Source organism: Triticum aestivum, chromosome 2D (assembly GCF_018294505.1).
Source record: "Triticum aestivum cultivar Chinese Spring chromosome 2D, IWGSC CS RefSeq v2.1, whole genome shotgun sequence".
Lineage (NCBI taxonomy): Eukaryota > Viridiplantae > Streptophyta > Magnoliopsida > Poales > Poaceae > Triticum > Triticum aestivum.
Window position 1 is genome coordinate 315,764,072 of NC_057799.1, and position 13,184 is coordinate 315,777,255.

At 40.7% G+C, this 13,184-nt stretch overlaps 1 protein-coding gene and 1 non-coding gene across 2 annotated transcripts; one reads left to right on the forward strand and one right to left on the reverse strand.

The window, feature by feature from the left end:
* Positions 1 to 396: 396 nt before the first annotated feature.
* LOC123052907 (phospholipase A-2-activating protein) lies at positions 397 to 11,511 on the forward strand. Its single transcript, XM_044476269.1, has 22 exons — positions 397 to 598; positions 1,645 to 1,979; positions 2,395 to 2,498; positions 2,785 to 2,853; positions 2,949 to 3,009; positions 3,299 to 3,438; positions 5,033 to 5,222; positions 5,440 to 5,501; positions 5,915 to 6,003; positions 6,399 to 6,471; positions 7,070 to 7,129; positions 7,363 to 7,509; positions 7,612 to 7,650; positions 7,778 to 7,815; positions 8,007 to 8,093; positions 8,783 to 8,948; positions 9,761 to 9,838; positions 10,031 to 10,167; positions 10,465 to 10,541; positions 10,688 to 10,757; positions 10,843 to 10,908; positions 11,142 to 11,511. Exons 1-22 carry the CDS (start codon positions 551 to 553, stop codon positions 11,268 to 11,270), a joined length of 2,265 nt encoding a protein of 754 aa, XP_044332204.1. The 5' UTR covers positions 397 to 550; the 3' UTR covers positions 11,271 to 11,511.
* A 1,175-nt stretch (positions 11,512 to 12,686) lies between these two features.
* On the reverse strand, positions 12,687 to 12,760 carry TRNAE-UUC (transfer RNA glutamic acid (anticodon UUC)). Its single transcript has one exon. It is a non-coding gene; the product is annotated as a tRNA-Glu (tRNA).
* Between the last annotated feature and the right edge of the window lie 424 nt (positions 12,761 to 13,184).

Below are 13,184 nucleotides of genomic sequence, written 5' to 3' on the forward strand. Positions count from 1 at the left end.
TGATTGCCGCGGAAGTGATTGATACGAGCCGCGTAGTCGTTTCATGGAGCCAATGCGAGGTATTCGAGCCGAGAAACATAAGCGCAGGTACGGATGAGAGGATAGCATTCGATGGACAGCAGGGACAAGTAGCGATAGATTAGAGCGGGTACGCACAACGGGAGGTTTGCAGCCCGTCTCCACCCATTTTTTCCCTTCGGTTAGTTAATTCAGGATTAGTCATGAGCTAAAAACTAATTCTAACCTTTAGCTAAGTTAGAGTATCCAAACAGGGTCAATTTTGAGTATTGTGTTGCATGCACTAAAATATAAGGGTCCAAAGCGGACGCGTCCGGACCTGCCCGGTCTCGTCGGCCGAATTGGTCGTAGATGCTCTCAGCCCATAAAGAGAGCCCACCTCAACCTGGCACGGCCCAGCCTCCATAAAATCGCAACAACGCGAGATACGACCGAGACACAACAACCCACGAAACTTTGCTCGCAGTTGGCATCGTGTCAGTCTCGACTCGCCGTCTCCCTCCTCCGCCAATCTTTCTCTCTCAGCGCGCCCATGGCCGAGTACCACCTCAGCGCGCAGCTCCACGGCCACGAGGATGATGTAAGCCTCTCCCTCTCCCCTGCACTATTCGCCCCGCGTCCGTCGCCTCAGCTCTCCGCTTTGCTTCCCCTGCAAGTATGTACGCGATTCGATCCCACCTGGCCGGCCCGGACGAACCCTAGACGGAGGGTTTGCGGCGGGCGCGGGCCGTCTCGATCTGCTAGTTGGACGCGTTCGCTGGAAGGGCGGCGCGGGTTTGCGTAATTCGACCTAGCTAGCTTGGTTGCCCTCCCGCGGGTTCAGCTTGCCCCCTCCTCCGGTCCAACACCCCCCCACAAGTTTTAGATTTCAATTGCCCGTCCGAATTTAGTTCTTCCCTGCGCATGCTCTTGTGACTTTAGTTTCGGTTTGTAACAGTCGATTTACAGGGTTTAGGGGGTGAATATGTAGTGTAAAAATAGCCGGCGGTTAGTCATTGCAGTTTGACTTGCTTTTGATACGATGTTTGTAGTGGATTTGTGGATCTAGGAATCATTGGTTACTTGGTTTTGCTGGGGTTCTTTTCACATGTGTAATCAGATGGTTAGTTCCTATGTTATGTTCCACCAAAATTCAACAAATTGTCGTGCTTATTTCAGGAATCAATGCTCATCCAGAATGCCACGTTCTGTTTTTCTAACGATGGATTTATGGTTCCAATCATGGTTCCAATTATAACTCGCATTTAGCATGTAAATACCAAACATAATACAAAACACCCCTTTATGCAAACCCATGTGTATGTTCAAAGGATAGTAAAAGGGGAGCATGGTAGTCTTGAAAATAAAAAAAGTGCGTATATGATGATCAACCAAATTTGGAGATAAAGGTGATCCCTGTGTATTAGCCGATTATTTTGCTCAAACTGTTAAGAGCTTAGGCACAGTTTATTTTGCATACGTGGAACGCATATCTGCATCACTAAGTAGTTCAAGACTTTGAGCATTGGTATGTATTCAACCAATAAAGTTAGATCCTTGTTATCAAACTCTTTCATAATTTCTACATTTGCTACACGCCTACACATTTGGTTCTTGGGTAACTTGTGTTTGCTCCTTTTTTAATAGGTTCGTGGGATCTGTATCTGTGGTGATGTGGGGGTCGCAACATCGTCAAGAGATAAAACGGTGAGATTCTGGACGCAGCACCCGGAAAAGAAGCGCGAATATGTCCTCTCAAAAACACTTGTAGGACATTCAAGTTTTGTTGGCCCGATGGTTTGGGCTCCACCTTCTGATCGCTTTCCGGAAGGAGCGATTGTTTCTGGTGGCATGGATACCCTAGTATTGCTATGGAATTTGCATACAGGAGAAGTTGTTGGAACAATGAAGGGTCACACCTCACAGGTGACTGGTCTTGCTATCGACGACAACGGTGACATTATATCTTCATCGATGGATTGGTATGTTTTTTCCCAACCAGTGTAATTCCTGTGCAGAACTTGCTTGTATCCTGAGGGTCTTTCTTGTATATGATGGTAATAACACAACAAATGCAGACAATTTGTTCATGGGGTAATTGTTTGACAGATGTAGTGGTGTAACATGAATGTAATATAATAAATTATATTTCTTCTATTTGTACAAATTCACATATCGTACTTCCGTTTCTTTCTACACTCTGAGTCCCTGATAGAAAAGGTTTCCAATGTTACTTGTGTTTAGGCTGTGGTATATTCAGTATTTTTGGGCATGCGCGTTTATGAATTATACTTTATGCTGTATTTTTGTTTTGTCAAATGGCATAATGGGCTAATAATTTATGAAGTTTCCAGCTAATGATTTCTTGCTGTACCCTGACGCTTGTATTATGCACAGTACTTTAAGAAGGTGGAGAGATGGCAATGCTGTAGAAGTTTGGGAGGCTCATAAAGTTGCAGTGCAAACTGTTCTAAAGCTGCCCTCGGGAGAACTATTTACGGGTAGAGCTTCCGCTATGTCTTCATTTTCCATTTTTACTAGATTTTTATTATTAAATTTCTACATTGGTGCGCTGGTACCTTGTACTGCTAGTGCGATTTATTATTTTCACTGTTTTCTAGCGTTTCCATAACTGAACTGGTGTCATTGGCTTCAACATCATATGGCATCCTGGTTTATGAATTATGAAAGTATATATTTGAGAGCAATTGTGACTGCCCATGAATATCTATAACTAAATTTGTCAAATGGTTGATTAATATTTCACATCTTTCCCCTTTTGTATAGGTTCAAGTGATTCCACCATTAAACTTTGGAAAGGAAGGACTTGTCTACATACATTCTCTGGGCATGCAGGTTATTTGTTAACTCCTGATGTGCACTAGTGCTTTTGGCATTTTTGTGCTCATCCACACATACTTGATCGGTTGACAAATGTTGTTCCATTGCAGACACTGTTCGATGTTTAGCACAGATGCCAGGGATGGGTATACTTTCTGCATCACATGATGGGTGAGTGATTAAAATATCACCTGACTAGTTCCACCTGCTTTTAAACGAAAGGATGGATCAGTACAGGCTGCTATTATTCTTTCTATAAAATTGTACATGAAGATCTCATAATTTCTCGTTTGATCTTGGATATTCGTACTAATATACTGCCAACGGTTTGCTGAAAGGAACTGCTCATCTATTTTCATCATTTTCATTGTCGTCTTACATTTTTGTGCATCAAATGTATTCTTTCAGTTTACAGCTACTCTGTTTACACGATAACATATGATATTTTGTCTGGTCGCAGAACTATAAAGTTATGGGCATTAACTGGCCAACCCCTGTTGGAGATGATTGGCCATACCTCTCTTGTATATTCTGTGGATGCGCATTCATCTGGTCTAATTGCTAGTGGCAGTGAGGATCGTTCTGTCAAGATATGGAAAGGTGATTTATTTTGTCTGCTTTGGAGAATTATTGTTAAAATGTAGTGGCACTTTTTTTATAGGATATAATTTCCTTATATTTTAATCTAGGTGTGGGCATTCGGTTCTTCCTCTTTTTTCCCCGGTATTTTGGTTTTCTAAAATTGACAACTGAGTTAGCCTGGAAATTACTATGAACCGGAAATTGGGTTCACCCAAACCTCGGTTTGCTTTTCGGTTTAAACAGAACTGTAATTCAATAGCAGAACAGGGTGTGCATGCTGTCAAATACTCGGATTTTATCAACAGGTCATGATTGAAATCCAAAATCTTGTTGTTGAATCTGCAATGCAGAGCATACATGATTGCACTTTGCTACCGTCATTGTTGCATGGCACTGCTCCTCTTTGAATCCTTTGAATCGTCTCGTTGACGGTGACAGACTGACAGGAGTGCTAGTCCACTGATGGGGCCGCCGAGTGCAGTGCTGTTGGTCGTTGGGATGGATTGCACGCACGTCGGCTGGTGCTGGCGGCTAGGATTGTGCGAAGTGTTCGTAACTTTGTTTCCCTGTGGCCCGTTGACCGTCATGATTGCATTGGTACGCGAGAGCAAGAGATGGGCCTAGGCACCTAGCTGACTTGGTGGAGATCTTGCTGGGCTTTAGTTGAGATTTTGATGGACTTGCTTTTTGCTAAAGTAGATAAGGACGGCAGCATGGCCCTGGGAAATGGGGCCATAGGACGAGCAGATTCTTTCAGTCCGTTTGGTTAAACTGAACCTAAAACCGAACTGACTGATATTAATTCGGTTTTCTATGCATGGCAACTGATGTATGGACCCTGAGCTGATTTAACATTATATTTTTCTTTTCTTGGTTTGGGTTTATTTTTCACCTTTTTAATTTTTTATTCCCATCCGTACTTGTACCATGTGTTCTGAACAACTCTTTAAACCCTGACCGTTCCATTGGGGTTACTATCCACTCGTCAGCTGGTTTGTCCCCCTATATGCCTCAGTCTAATATTTTCTCCAAACAAAAATAGTCCCAGTCTATGATAGTACTTCCTCTTAACTGGGATTCTGTTAGAGGCAAAATATTGCACGGGATTCCATTATTATAGGCAAAAGATTGTAAATACTTTGACCTCAAACATATTGGCAGTGGCATATGGGAAAGGTAGTTTGTATTTAGCACGATAGTGGAAATTGTGACAATAAGTAAAGAGAGATCTGCTAATTATCGTTAAGCACCTGTATTCTTGTCTTGATTCCTCCTTTGGCTAGTCCATGAGCAGTTCCAGTCTTCTTTTCTTCCACACTGAAAATAAGAATCCAGATACCCACACACGGTCTTCTTTCACCTGTACCTATGACGATGTAAACCAGTTTCTTGGGCTGATTTGAGTTGTGTGTTTCATGGATGCAGCTAGGATATATCTGTCTTGTTTTTTGGGATAGTATGTTTGGATTCATAATATGAACCATTTTAGAAGCGAAATTTATATTGGAGGTGCATTATAGTGCAGTTTTTTTGTTTTGGTTGTTAGTACGTAGCAGAATCCAGATTTTTCTTCATGTACCTGGTTATAAGACTGTCAAGTAATATAATGCAGATGGAATCTGTGTTCAGAGCATTGAACACCCAGGATGTATATGGGATGCTAAATTTTTGGATAATGGAGATGTTGTTACTGCATGTTCTGACGGAGTTGTGAGGATATGGACAACCGACAATAATAGGTTCTGCAGTGATGAGGAACTTGCAACATATACCGATATTATTTCTCAGTACACACTAACCAGGTTGGTTGCTGTTTTTTTTTTCACATTCTGAAGTTTTGACATCTTCTGCTTAAAGGATCAGTTTTGTTGTCGGATTACTCTATCATGTAATTGTTATGCCAACATTTTAATTTTTAGGCGAGACTTGTCCAAAAATAATAATAGTCGGAACCATGGGGTTAATCATACGTCGACTACTAATTTGACCAAATGATCTTTATGCCTTTTTTTCCTACAGAAAGACTGTTGGTGGACTGAAGTTGATGGATCTACCAGGAGTTGAGGCACTGCAAGTTCAAGGTCATATATCTCATTTTTCTGATACGTTACAGGGGTATTGTGTTCATATTTCCATGATGCTCCAACTATTTGTAGTGAATTCTGCAGGCTGGGTGTGTTTTCATGAAACATAATGTCAGCATATTATGGAGTTCAAAATTAAAATCGGATTGAAGATATACTGTTGCACACTGAAATAATCTCGAGCTTTTGAAAATATTCATATCTTTCCAGTTTGCAATAAACCTTGCCTTCATCATATTTCAGCTCATAAGGGATTAAGGAGATCACAATATAAAAACGAATTTTCTATAAATTCTTTAGTGTCGTGGACTTGTGGTGTATGTAAAGTAACTGACAATATCCAGTCATCACCGCGCGTGTTATTTTTGCATAGTAATGCCATGTTTGTAACTTTTCTTTTGCCCAAGCAGGAAACAATGATGGGCAAACTCTAATTGTTAGAGAGGGGGATAACGGTGTTGCTTATTCATGGAATTCAAAAGAGCTAAAATGGGACAAAGTAAGTACCTTTGTGCATTAGACCTTTTCATAGTATTATATTAAGTTGCTACATCAAAGAATTTGCAAAGCTGAGAAATGTTTACATATTTGGTGTGTTGCTATCTTTAGCTGCTTGATGCTGCTTGAGTTATTTAACTTAAATGCAAGTTTGTATGCAATTTGAGGTATCCATGAGGCACTCAATGCCTGCAGTGACGGTCCAAATTCACACATACAATCTTCAAATATGATAGGGTTGATGACACATTTATTACACATTAAATGGAACCTAATTTAGCACTCGATATGCTTTTACCACGCTTGACCTTGCAGTGGCATTGTTGCTTTGTTGTATACTCCCTCCGTCCCAAAATAAGCGTCGGTGACTTATCTTGTCATAAACCAAATTGCTAGATTGGTGAAGTGGTGGATGGACCTGGGGATGCTGCACAAGGTCAGGTTTATGATGGTGCTCACTATGACTTCGGTAAGTTAATTTCTCTTTGATTTGTTTCACCGTTAAACTTTTAGGCGACGCTACGCGTCAGCAGAGCAATAATCGAATCACATTAACCGCCTTGGTAGTCGTTGGCTAGCGTGTGAGACAGCCGTTCGATCTCTTCCTGCGTCAGCCGGGCGCCCCAGTCCGTCCACAACATGGCTCGTGTTGCGTTTGGGGCTTTGCAACAGAGCCGTGTTGCACTCCGCCGAACAGTTTTTTTGCGGTTTATGAAAAAAAAAATGTTTCCAGTGCAACATGGTTTCTACCCCGTCCTTTGCAACATGGGCCATGTTGCAAATCTCAGGCTGAGCTTGCACACAGGCATGCGTCATGCTCCTCGCGCTGCCCCCGTCCTTTCAACATGGGCCATGTTGCAATCCGAGGCTGAGCTCCCACGCATCACGCACGTCACTCTGCTCCCGTCCTTTGCAACATGGCCCATATTGGAACTGCAACATGGGCCATGATGCAAATCCCTGGTTGAGCTCCCACAGGGACAGACAGAAAATCAGTCGGTTGAGTGCTAGCCTTTTCCTAACCATTTATGTTTCTTTATAGTATTATTTTTTATATATTTGTGCAGTTTTTAATGTTGACATTGGAGATGGAGAGCCCATTCGGAAACTGCCCTACAATCGATCAGGTATATCACACATTTGTCTTGCATTTAGAAGTTGTTTCTCTGCTATTGTTTCCAGAGTAAAAAAGCAATATTGTGACCCACATAGTTATGTTTAGAAAAATCATCATTTAAATAGTCATCTAACGTTAAGTTTTTTCTCCGCTTGCATGTACTGCACTTTGATTTGATGCTTGAGAGTCTACCACTTTGCTATTTTAAGTACCACCGTCTTACCTATGAATTGTTTTGTGCAGATGATCCATACGCAGTTGCAGACAAATGGCTCCTGAAAGAAAATCTTCCTTTGACATATCGCCAGCAAGTTGTAGAATTCATACTGCAAAATTCTGGGCAGAGCAATTTTGTTCCAGATCCATCTTTTCGCGATCCCTATACTGGGGGTAAGCGTGTTAGATTTTATATCTTTCAGCAGTCGTTTATAAAATATTAATATATTGCCAGTTTCGGTCTGTTGATGCTTGACTTTATTAATTATGTATCAGGTAATGCATATGTACCTGGGGAACCGTCTTCGTCAAATGGTATGTATTCATGCACATAGTGTTCAATTTGTTACAATAGGTTTTTCTTCCTTTTTCCTCGCATAAAATGTAAATATCTCTAGCATCTTTTGAGAGTCCTGCCATAATGTTCCATACATAATTGCAGGCAGTGCCCCAAAACAAACTTTCAAGCACATACCAAAGGTACGAATGGATCTTCATGATTGCTATTAACTGATGATAATCTAATACGAGTACTTGATTGAAACTAAAACATTTGAACTCAACTACCTGTACTTTGTTCTTGTACACACACTAGAAACAAGCTGCCATCAGATTTGAGTTATGATCTATTGCAATTCTCACTCAAAAACAAAACTTCCCTTTGTTTGCAGAACGGAATGTTACTATTTGAGACGGCTCAGTTTGAGGGAATCCTTAAGAAAATTACAGAATTCAGTGCAACACTTGCATCTGACTCGGTAATTTTGAAGCTTATTTCAGTATCTCACACCTTTATTTACATCCTTAAAGATTTATTTTAGAACTATCAAGGTGCTTCAGGTCCATGAACTCCCACATCTCTCACCCTCTCGTTGGCCCTTTTGTTTCTTAAGCTGCGAGCTTGGGCTGATAATTTTGTCCCTGGCATAAGGAATATAACTTTCTTAGGCAAGTAGTAGTGTGGAAAAGACATGCTACTAAACCACCTCAGGTTCTCAGCATAGTTGAACAAAGTTTGTTCCAGCTATTCGAAGTGCAGAGACATGTGTTGGATGTCCATGTCCATGATGGGTGTGTAATTATGATACTATGCTTTGCTGAAGTATGAATTGGATAACTTGACCTGGCTAGCAAAACTGCGAATTTCTTGTGTTTTGGCTTTCTATGGGATGCGATGAAAAATTCTTTAGACGACAATAACCATATTGCTGTCATTTGAGTACTGGTTCATCTAGCACAAAGCTAAAATAATTATGGAGTTATGTGGGCTTAACAACAGCTTAGTTCAGTCTGGTATCTCCACATGGGATTCTTAGAATACAATCATGTCCAAACTTTATGAGGGGTTTTAATTTCTATATTATTTCATACTTTCAGGGGATTCACTCTGTTCATAGGGATCATTAATGTCTTACTTAGGCTTAATAATTGACTTCTGTTTATTCAGGAACAAAAACATCTATCCTTGTCCGAGGCAGACTTTTCAAGATTAGCTGCTATAGTGAAAGTATTGAAAAATACATCATTTTATCACACAAGCAAGCTTGCGGATGCTGACATCGTGTTGTTGCTAAAAATATTGAAGTCTTGGCCTTCACAGATGATGTTTCCAGGTACATCCCTTCTCTAAAAAACTTTGGGACCCCATTAACACTGTTAGCAACATAATGGTTGACTCCAAGCTCTCTGTTTTCACCTGGTGATTACTAGACTATACTCTTGAATTTCGATGTCAGTCGTAATAAGAACTAAAACATAAGGAGATTATTGACTGAGCGCATCCCTTCTGTCATAGACTCTTAGTCTAATTGAATTATCGTCAGCTATTATAATGTAATAATTCCGTTGTTGTAGTTGACAGTTTCAATTAATTGTGGCATGCTCTTTTTTCCTGCCAAAAGTTTGATTGTAGAGCTAAAGTTGTTATTTGGAAAAATGTCAGCTTCTCAGTGTTAAAAGAGAGAAAAATAATTGATACATCCACGGATGAGGACAATTTCGTTATAAAGCCTTGGTATTGGTCAAAGAAATCGGATAAAATTCAACCGACCAAGATATATTTTGGTTTCCCAATGTTCTCACCGAAGGTGACAAACTGTTAAGAATGCCGGAGCTTGTTTTCTCCTATGGAGCTATCTTTTACACGTGGATTCTGTTCCAAATGCTTTTTGCAGTAAAACATTCTTATCTAATATTAGTGGACAGTTGCTTGGGTTTAACAACTACTCCCTCCGTTCGGAATTACTGGTCTCGGAAATGGATGTATCTAGAACTAAAATACGTCTAGATACATCCATTTCCGCGACAAGTAATTCCGAACGGAGGGAGTAGTGTATTATGTTTGGATATTCGAAACTGCATTATGTTTTTGATGGAGATGGTTTTTGGTTCATCTGAAATAATTGCCCATCTGTCTACCTTACAGTTGTTGATTTTCTGAGGATGTTTGTGTTGCACCCTGACGGGGCTACTTTACTTCTTAAGACCATCGAAAGTGGAAACGGTGAGTTTATGCTTGTGCCTGCTAATGCTTTAGCGCATCAGTCTTTCTTGTCTGAGTTTTTTTTTTTTGACTCGGTATCTTTGGTTATTATGTTCATTTTAAGAATAGCTGGTAGTATTTCTCAGCAAAATGGTCAGCCTTGTTTTGTTTATTGGTACTGAACTAAGATTCTTTACTCATGTTATCACTCAGATGTACTCATGGAAACTTTCCGTAAGGCTGTAGCAATACCTGTGCACTCACCGAATGTGCTTACAATCCTCAAAGCAGTTACTAACTTATTTGACAACTCATGCTTACACCAATGGTTGAAAACCCATTGTGCTGAGGTTAGTTTTCAAACTACACACTTACTTTTTGTTTCAGCCTATTTATATATTTTGACTCGAAAGTACTCCCTCTGTCCCAAAATATAAGAACGTTTTTGATACTAGTGTAAAAAATGTTCTTATATTTTGGGACGGAGGGAGTAGCTGTTAGTTTTATGATTCAAATTATTACTACAACATCTATCGGTCAATTTCTGGGCCTCTTTTAGTTCATAAAACGAAATTAGGTTTTGAATACTTCTTTTGGGGTGGCAAGTAAATTTTGGCGTGCCTCTTTTGTTTGCTATAAAATTTCAGATTATTGATTCTTTCTCAAGCTGCAAGCCGTCTTTTAGCAAGAGCGCTCACTTGGCATATGCCACACTTTTACTGAAGTAAGTTGAGTTGTGTTATACTTGTACCTAGCCATGCATTCCAATTTTGTTGGTCATGATAGCAGGCACACCTGGCAATGCTGCTGATGTCCCTGCATTGATTGATCTTGTCACTTTTTTTGACTAATATATATATTTTTCTGCAGCTATTCTGTTCTTTCAATTGAATCGAAGGATGAACAAAGTCAGGCACAGATTCTTTCTGCGGCCCTTGAAGTGAGTTCCCCCATATCTTTGACCTCTGTAAATCACTCTACTCCCTGCAGCCACATGTGTTTACATTTCTTATCTGCATCCACAGATTGCTGAAGACGATGCCCAAGATGCCGATTCGAAATACAGGGCGCTTGTTGCAATCGGCTCTCTTGTATCCTTTTCGACATTTCATTATGCAAAATAACATATTCCCTCCGTCCCAAAATTCTTGTCTTAGATTTGTCTAAATACGGATGTATCAAGTCACGTTTTAGTATTAGATACATCCATATCTAGATAAATTTAAGACAAGATTTTTGGGACAGAGGGAGTATTTATTATGGCAGAGTTTTGAACGAGGTATCACCTTTGCATGTGCTTCCCTTGACCTGTTTTAACCTTTAGATGTTGAACGGCCTGGTCAAGTCCATCGCCCTTGACCTCGACGTGAAGAGCGTCACAAGCAGCGCAAAAGCTTCGATGGACTCGAAGATCGCCGAAGTTGGAGCTGATATTGAGCTGCTAACAAGATGAGAGAAAAGAGTGTCGCAGATACTACATTCGAGAGAAAAGGTGGGAACGGAGGGCTGGGCGGAGCGTTGCAGTTAAGTAGTGGTAGCAGCCCACATCCGCGCAGGTGGTAGCATAACTTTTGCGTGAGTGCAGGAGAGTTTGCTGCACCTTGTAATCAGTATGGTATCGTGCGAATCCTTCGCCCTGATCACAAAGTTTACTATTTATGCGCACGCAGGCGACTGAGCGCACTTTTACATAATAAACACTCTACCACATGAAAAGGATACCATATTTCTCTACGAACTTGAAACATAACATCGAATCATACATCTAATTAAGTACTCCAAAAGCAAAGGCACGACAGAGTCAGATGTTATACTCCGTTCGGAATTACTTTCATAAAAATAAATGTATCTATAACTAAAATACATCTAAAATACATCTAGATACATTTATTTCTTGAACGAGTAATTCTGAACGGAGGGAGTAGAAGCCAAGCGATCGAGGAGGCAATGCGATCTATTCCTACGCTGCCTGTGCGCCATTGAAGAAGAAAACCACTGGTAAAAAGGATGCACGTGAAATTGCTGTACTGTAGTGCCAGCATAATTAACATGATGGACAAAATAGAGCTGGTCTTAAAGAATCGATATCCAGAAGCACAACGTTGATTCTTTCCCGACTCATCTTAAATTTTGACGTTAATCACTGTTATACGTTTTGTCTTCTTAGACAAAGTGTTCATACGATCAAGCGCAAAAGAAAAGTGCTCAGAAAATCAGGGCAAGTCTCCAATATTTGTTCCTCCGGTACCTCATGAATCGGCACCGGTGGCGTGGCCCAATCCGCCTCAAGGTTGGGTGGCTATGTCGGTCGCCGGCCGTGTGATCCTAACGAACACAGATGAGTCAATTATTTTATCCTTTCTGTTTACAAATATATGGAATCCCAAGGAACATAGATGAATCAATTATCTTGTTTTCTCTGCTTACAAATATATATTCCATTGCAAATACCTCCTCGAAGCTGAGATAAGTGCCATTCTAGAAGGACTTTCTTTGAGTATGGAGCGTTTTGACGTACCTATCGTGATCCACTCCGAATCTCCGGTTGCTATCGCTGCCCTAACGGATGATTCACTTATCGCTCTGCCTACAGACACTTGATAATAGAGATCAAGAAGCTTTTGGAGCTTCGTGGGTTTATTCTGCTGAAAATTGTTCGTAATCAAAATAGAGTTACTCTTAGTCTTGTTAATCTAGAGATAGTACCGCTTGTGGGTTGTACCGAGTTCCAGACAGTGTGAAAGATTTTGTATTAGCAGACAGTAACACTTTTTCTGAGTAATAAAATACCCACTATTTCCCGCCAAAAAAGAGAGACAAAGTGGCTTGTTGGCTGTACGTAATTCACCGGTACAAAAACAAAAAAAGGCTCCATTGCCGGGATTTGAACCCGGGTCGCCTGGGTGAAAGCCAGGTATCCTAACCGGGCTGGACGACAATGGATTGGTGATGAAGAAATATAATATATGATATTTGTACGGAATCAGCCCCGCTAACTCCTTCAGGTCATATCCAGAGATTTGCTTTTTTGTTTTGAATGGTTGCCAATCTCTGGCTATTGGTTATTACACACCCTTGTCCGCTGTAGTTCATCATTTCCCCGGCATTAAGACCGAGACCGAGAATGAAACCGTATTGACATGATAGGAGTTGTAGAAGACCGAATTGAGATTGGTTATAAAAAATCAAAGACCCAATTAAGTTTGGTCGGATTGGTCAAACCAAAGAAACTGAATTACTCCGCAACCGCCATATACCCCTGAGGCCCACACACTCATGCGTACAACCCTCTAGTCCTATCAATCTGGTATACCCGGAGTCCCGGACTCCCATCTCCTTTGCCCTTCTCCCAACTCGTAACACCGAG